A 7,360-nucleotide genomic window follows, 5' to 3' on the forward strand; every position below is an offset into this window, starting at 1 on the left:
CAGGAGGGATCCCAGAGTAACACATCCCGTCACCCAAGGCGGGACAGACCGTGGGCTGACAGCACAGCCCGAGCGCTGAGAAGGGAGGAAACAGGAAGGAAAGGTTATTACCGCAAGTGCGGGACGTGGCCGCGCCTTAGGGGGTCTTTCCCTTTCCACCTCAGCATCTTCCTCATCGCTGTTGTCAGCAGGGTTCGGTTTTCTGAAAGGTCAGGGCAGCTGGGGCGCAGCAGCAGGGGCGCACAGCTCTCCCCAGGCGGCTCCACGGGGCCCGGGGACCCCACGCAGGCACCGAGGGCAACGGCTGCCTGGGGCTGGGGACACTCAGAGCTTCCTGCTGCCACCGGGCAGGGAGCACGCGGCAGGGCATCCCTGCAACAGCCCGGGGAAAGCGTTTCACCGCTTACCCTTTCCAAACCACGACTTCCAAATAAGTCTGCCTCCTGCCCGAGCACAACTTTGTGCTACAGCCTCCCGGGAAAACAGGACCAAGCACGTTTTTTTCTTAGAACAAAATAGTGACAAGACATTCAAACCTTCCAGGCAGATTCTTCTAACTGCAGGAAAAAGATTCTGGCTCAGAGTAACAAGAGGCCACAAGAATTCTTAAAGGAAAACAGCTTGCAGAGAGAAGCGTCATTAAACACCTATAGTACAGAAGGGGTTATGAAAACATTACCCCCTCAGGTTGATTAAAAATTTAATCTTCCCTACAGCAATTTCATAGCTTCATTTCTGTAAAGTTCTGCAGCAGCCCAAAAGGAACATATAATGGTGCAAGATCATGGCTTTAAACATCTGCATTTTCACTTGCAGAAAGCACAGCCAACCTCAGATCTGCCACCCAGAAGCATCATCCCACCGCGCATGGGGAGAGGAAAGTCACAAACACGGACAGAGCGGTTATTACAACAGGATTTTATTAAATATTTAAATATTAAATAAAAAGTTTAAAATCGTAAAAACACTGCATGCTTAGAAAACACCAACTGATGCATCAACTTATCATAAAACATGTTTCCTTGCATTTTCTCAGTTTTTGAAGCTGCAGTTCAGGCCACAGGTAGATTTGCTGTCAGGCGGGGAATGCCAAACCGCTGAGCTCGTGCGCTTGAAGTACCGAGGCTTGCTCTTGCCAAAAATATCCTCCAGCTTTGGGCTTCGAATTAGCCCGAAGATTTGGTCAACATTCACTGGGTGGTAGTATTGGTATATGATGGCCTGATGGAGCTGAGACCCTGTGGAGACAGAGACCCTGTGGAGACAACCACACCAGAGAACCAGACCCAAAAATCAGTTTTCAGCGCTGCTCGAGTGCCCTTTCCCTCGGAGCCTGCGGGACAGTTACTCTTCTCCCACACCTGAAAAACTGCCACCTGTCCCCTGAGCACGACCAACAGTTTTCCTGCTCACTACAGAGCTCTGAACACCCCACTCCCATCTTCAGGTTGCCAGCAGCGCTTGGCTTAATTCCTCAGCACATGAGCCATGTCCCAAACCCACCAAGCCCCCACCCTCAGATCCAGACACACGCCCGGAGGACTCCGTTTTAACCTCAACACAGCAGCACCCGCAGGGAAGCGGCTCCAGCCCCGGCCCCGCACGGAGCCAGCGCCGCTGAAGCGCCACGAGCTCCTGGGTTGCGCTTTGGGGACACTGAGGTTGCACCAAGTGAACCTGGAAAGCTCCAGCTTCCCAGGGAAGGAATTAAAGGAAAGAGAACGAAACCTGGCACCTACCATCAGCCCAGGCAGGGACAGGCTTCCGAGGATCATTCTCGTCATCTGTGGAGTCATCGCTGTTCAGATCCATCCCGTAGTTATTGCTGCTTAACTTTATGTCCTTCGGGGGCCCTAAGCAGGGCAGGGAGACAGATCCCTGAAACCAGAGGCAACCTCGATTAGAGCAGGAGGCAAACCTTCGAGCCTGCCAGCACAGCTTGCCTTGCAGGGGCAGGCTGGCCCCCACCCCCAGGCACCCGCCGGCCACCAGGCCCGGGCACCTCGGAGCTCTGGCACCAGTAGGACAAGCGGACCGTGCCAAGGCCCCAGCCCAGGTCCCCCGGGAAGACTCTGCCAAGGTATTTCAGCAGAAGCCTCACACTGAACACAAGCCATCCGTTAGGTGGGGAGCTCCCGCTGCCACACGCTGGGCCAGGAACTTCCCTGAAAAAAAAAAACAAGAGAACCTTCCTAGAGCAGACGCACCATTCACACTCGTTTTCCTCCCTAGTTCAAAACCCGGGGGAGCCAAAAGGTCACCCGCCTGCGTAGGGGAAGCCTTTGATCCACACGCTAAGCGAACACCTCTAATGCTCCTACCTGATGGGTAGCTTGGGTCGAGATTTTCAGTAAAACCCCAAACTGCTCAAATCCTTTTGCCTTTTTCCTTTGACTGAACTTTGCTTTGAAATCCCAGCCTAATGAAAGCCAAGCCACGGCACGGGACCGCGCTGAAGCTCCCGAGCTGCCAGAAGAGCTGCCAGCACCCATCTCCATCCCACACTGGAACCCGCAGGGCAGAACAGCGCTGGCCAAAGCTAACAGATACCTCCTGGCTTCGTGGTGAGGAGCAGGGATGACTAGAAGACCTGACAGCCTGTCCTGGTTTTGGCTGGGACGGAGTTAATTTTCTTGCTGGCAGCTGGCACAGCGCTGTGGTTTGGATTTAGGATGAGAATCACGTTGAAAACACACCGACAGTTTGAGTGCAGATGCCGCGTAGCGAAAACTAAGTCAAAGGCTCCTCAGCTTCTTGTCCTGCCCTGCCAGCGGAGGCTGCGTGGGTAACAAGGAGCCAAGAGGGGACACGGCAAGGACAACTGACCCCAAGAGCTCTCCATACCATGGGACATCCAGTATATGAACTGGGAGGAAATGGCCTGGAGGGGCCGAGTGCTGCTCGGGCTCAGTCAGCAGGTGGTGAGCAATTCCACTGCGCATCACTCCTTTTCTCGGGGCTTAGTTCTCTCTTTTTGTTATCTTCCTTTTAATTATTACTGTAATAACTATATTTTATTTTAGTTCAGTTATTGAACTGTTCTTATCTCAGCCCACAAGTTTCGCTTTTTTTTTTTCCCTTCCCAATTCTCTTCCCCATCCCACTGCGGGGGAGGAGGGAGCGAGTGGTGCTCGGTTGCTGGTTGGGATTAAACCCAAGCTGCACGTAGCACAGAATGCAGCAGCACATACACACACACCCGTACTGATTAAAAAATTATCACTGCGCTAACGACTCAATAACTGCTTTTAACCCTTTTCCCCACACGTTTTCTGCCGAAGAGCCTTAGGAGGATGTACCAGGTATGCTGAAGTGGCTTTTGCACACACGGCTCCACCACTCAAACCCTCCCACACGTCTCGCAGCAGATCTGGTTTTCGTTCTCCAAGAGCTCTGACATGACTCACGGTGTGGAGAAGCTGAGGGGGGCACAGAGGAGTCCGGCAGCCCCAAGACAAGAGACTGGAGCAGCTTTTTCCCTTCCCCAGGTCTCAGCAGCTCCACAGAGCCCCCTGGGCCCTGATGACCCCCCTGCGGCTGCCAGCTCTGCCGGAGAAAAACACTTCTCCCCACGTTCTGCGGGTGCAGAGCTCCCAGCCAAGGACCAGGACAGACATCCTCGGCGCAGGTGCCTGTAAAACCCCGGGAGCCTCCAGCCAAGGATTTTGTTTCCTGCTCCACCATCGATGGAAAACCAACCTGCGGGCTGGCTCCAGTCACACACTCGGGACTCGACGTCACGGCTTTGCTGAGCCATGTGCCAGAGGCGGGCGTCGATGCTTCCGGCTGCGCGATTTCTCCCTCTACTCCCGGCTGCTGCAGGAGCTCCTGCAGACCATCTTCCTCCTGTTAAGCAGCAAGAATTAAGTCATTCTTCATTCATGTTCACCCAGGCAAAACAAGCAGACTATCTCTGGAACTCAGCCATATTTTCCAGGGCCCTTACAAAAAAAAAAAAAAAAAAATCATGAGTCCCTCCGAGTCATCTTCTGCACAAAAAAAAAAAAATAAAATACAAACCCAGGACTCAAAGACAAAGCAATTCCTGCCTTTGCTGCAGATGAACAAGGTCTCCAGAGCCCACGCTCATTTTTACCTCTTTGAGCCAGGGACTAGAAGCCACGGCAATGGATTCTGGTTGATTGGCGCTCTTCTCCTGCCCAGGCAGCTGGTGCAGCTCTTTTGGTTTCTCTTCCTCCTAATAAAGAGAAAATAATTTCACTGCTCAAGCTCCTTTTCAACCCAAACTGCTTTTCCAGGAGTTTTTTTCTCCCATAGTACTCAGCAGGGGAGAACCAACAGGAGGGTGAGAGCTGCAGGAGCTTTGAATTATACTCAACTTCTCTCTTATCAGAGGAGCTTTGCTCTGGCTCGCCCCAGCCCAGTTGCTGGCAACACATGAAGAATTTAGACCTTCATTAAAATTATATAGCACAAACAGGAGTTTGAATGTCATGGACCTAGTGAGTGGGAATAGCAAGAGCAAATACAGGAGGAGGAATTTATCCTTAAGCATTTGGGGAGTTGATTTTTCACTAATGAAGAAGGCAGAAGAAAGAGTGATGTTAAGAGCAGAGAGTGGAAAGAAAACGCTACTGTGATATTTTGAGACAAGCAGCTTTGACTTTAAGCCATAACATTCTTTGTGTAAGTGCAGATGAAGTTACACGAAGCCATATGATACCTGAAGTTTGTTGTGGGGATCACATCCTCCAAATACAGCGAGTGAGTGTAGTAGGAAGAAAAATAAAAATCTCTTACTAATTTCCATATTCATTTAAGTATCAGTGACTGCCATTTGGAGGTGTTCTTCAAAGCGCCATTGTATGGCTGTCATCTACCGTGTGACGGGGCTGAGGAGGCTCACCTGCTAACAAGAAAACAGTCAACCCCAACCTTATCACCAACAGAGCCGGCTTATTCTTGCACAAGCCCCAGCTCCTTACAATAACACGTTTGTCTTGTCATCCCTTTTATTGTATTTGTTCCCCCGAATCAGGTAATAGCAAATGTTAAAACCTTAAGCAGTAACACAGCACTTGGAAAACAAGATCTTAAAATAAGTCTGTGTATCCTGTGCCTCGCTAGGTTACAACAGAGAAGCTGTTCCAAGAGCACTCAACTCCCCACCTTTATGTTTTTTTCGGTAAACGCTGCTGACTTCAGCTGTGGTTGGGGGGGCTTCTCTTTCCATCGCTGTTTGTGATCCCTGGGGAGAAAAATACCTCTAATTTAGCTGTAGAGGAAACACGTCCAACTGCCGACTCCCAACTTTCTTAGCGCATCTCCCTTCAGGACCCGCAAGCTCCGGGACAGCCTGACAAGCCGCTCTCCCAGTTTCAGCAATACTATTTAGATCCAGTGCTGCACAGCGCCTGCAGCCAAGCCCCCTCCTCCAGGACAACCGAGCCAATACCTCTCCTTCATTTGTTCCACCTGTTGCTGCTCTACAAGTCTTTTCAGTTCCAAGACTCTCTTTCCTCCTTTTTCCTTCACTTCATCCTCTCTCCTTTTCTGCAGTGGTTCTTGCGGCTCAAATTCATCTTCCTCCTGAAGAAGAAAACCCTTGTAACCCTCCAGCTCAAGCGGGGAAAGATGGGGAGGATATGAAGCGAATGCCTTGAGACAACCTGTGCTAGTTCTGCCTCATTCTTCCCTTCCATGGCCTGCCCACCAGCTCGCTTCTGCGCCTGCAGGTACCCCACGTTCAAACCCAGCATCTCCAGACAGAAATCCTGCAGCACAGACCTGAAAACCTCTGCAGCAGGAGAGGCAGTAACTTCTCCCTGTCCCACCCAGTGCACAGGGCCCCCGCTGCTCCTTTCCCTTCCTACCTGCAGGAGGGATCCAGAGTCGCTCTTACCACCCTTGGCGCTTTCTGCTTCCGTGCATCAGCTTCCCTCTGCTTCTTCGAGAGTTTCTTCTTGCTCCGCTCCTCTGCCACCTTCTCTTCCCGCGCTTGTGAGAGGCGTGCCTGGGAAAGCCACACGTGCCTGCTCCACCACCCCCGAGGACAGACCTCAGGGCCTGGCCCAGACAGAGCGTGGGGACCGATTCTGAAGTCCTAGGGAGGCTGAGAACCCAACACTTGGCGAGCGGCACACGTGTGCTGGGTTTGGTGCCAGCCTCGTGCAGCACACCCCTCCCCGACTCCAGGCCACGTGAAGAGACATCCATTGCTCAGAGCGACAGAAGAAAGAAGCACAGAGACTGTTGCACAACCCCAAAACACACACCTCCACCCGGTAAGTGATCCTGGTCTAGTCGAGAGGTGGTGTCCCTGCCCGTGACAGGGAGGTTGGACAAGATGATCTCTAAGGTCCCTTCCAGCCTAGGCCAGTCTAGGATTCTGTGAGTCAATGCAGAACAAGGGGTTGAGCACCTGGTTTCTACCTCATCTGTGATGCTGCTGCCGGCTAACTGAGCCACAGAGTGGGAGGTGGAAGCTGCCCAAGCCCCAGAAACACGTGCCCAGCAGCAGACTAGCCAGGGCTGGGTGTACTTTTGGCCACTCAGGTTTTGGAAGAAGCTGAAAGGAGCATAATTGCTTTGCTTTCTAATGCTGACCCTTTCCAAAGCTGACCCTAGTCCACCTCCCAAAACTGACCAACCATCCTTCTCCCAGAGGCTGCAGGTGAGGCACAGTCTCCCTCAGTCCCACAGAGCCCGCGCAGTTGCGCGGAAGCGGCAATGCTGCCTGCACGCAGCCACCGACAGCCCGTCCCAGCACGCTCTTCATCTTCCACCTGTCCTCAGAAGAGGCCCAGACAAGGCTTTAACACACAAACATGACAAATACACACACAGCCAAGTCTACAAGTCACATGCAACCCATGCATGCTCGCTCTTATTCCCACCACATCCTTGCAGCCTCCTGCAAGCTCCGCGGCTTCGCCGTCTGTTGCATTTTGTGTGAACGGCTCGCTCTGAGCAGGGCTGTCTCATCAGCAGGGCCTGTTCACAGCACAGCCGAGGGATGCTGCCGCATTCCTTGAACGCAGAGCACCATAAACACCGCGTGTCAGAACACGAATGTTTGGAGATGCTGTGGAGCTATGGAGAACAATAGCCTCCTCTTGTTAGAGACAGGATTTCACCGTGTGATGCAGACTTACCCACCACCTGATTAGTCACCATCAGCAGCAACCCTGTGCTTGCACGTACCGTGCCAGGGGCCTGTTTGCACTCCTCCAGCTCACCGAGATCATGCCACTGTGATAAGTGGTGCAAAGCGTGGTCACCTTCTTACCTTCTCATCGTTCTGCAAAATCTTCTGCTCCACCCGCTTTTTCTTCTCTTCTTCCATTTGCTCCACCCGCTCCCGAGCCTGCAGTGCCTTCCTCCGACGCTCCTACCTTCT

General features: G+C 52.4%; 1 protein-coding gene across 1 annotated transcript in view; it reads right to left on the reverse strand.

The window, feature by feature from the left end:
* Positions 1 to 1,032: 1,032 nt before the first annotated feature.
* Positions 1,033 to 7,360, reverse strand: part of LOC104275807 (inner centromere protein A-like) — a gene marked incomplete at its 5' end in the record, with an annotated part of 15,571 nt that continues 9,243 nt past the window's right edge. The window contains 6 exon segments of the mRNA XM_009871860.1: positions 1,033 to 1,238; positions 1,740 to 1,853; positions 1,969 to 2,072; positions 5,417 to 5,550; positions 5,864 to 5,974; positions 7,250 to 7,358. Of these exon segments, the coding sequence (XP_009870162.1) occupies positions 1,033 to 1,238; positions 1,740 to 1,853; positions 1,969 to 2,072; positions 5,417 to 5,550; positions 5,864 to 5,974; positions 7,250 to 7,358 (778 nt within the window).

The sequence above is a fragment of the Apaloderma vittatum genome, unplaced genomic scaffold, assembly GCF_000703405.1.
Source record: "Apaloderma vittatum isolate BGI_N311 unplaced genomic scaffold, ASM70340v1 scaffold27056, whole genome shotgun sequence".
Taxonomy (NCBI): Eukaryota; Metazoa; Chordata; class Aves; order Trogoniformes; family Trogonidae; genus Apaloderma; species Apaloderma vittatum.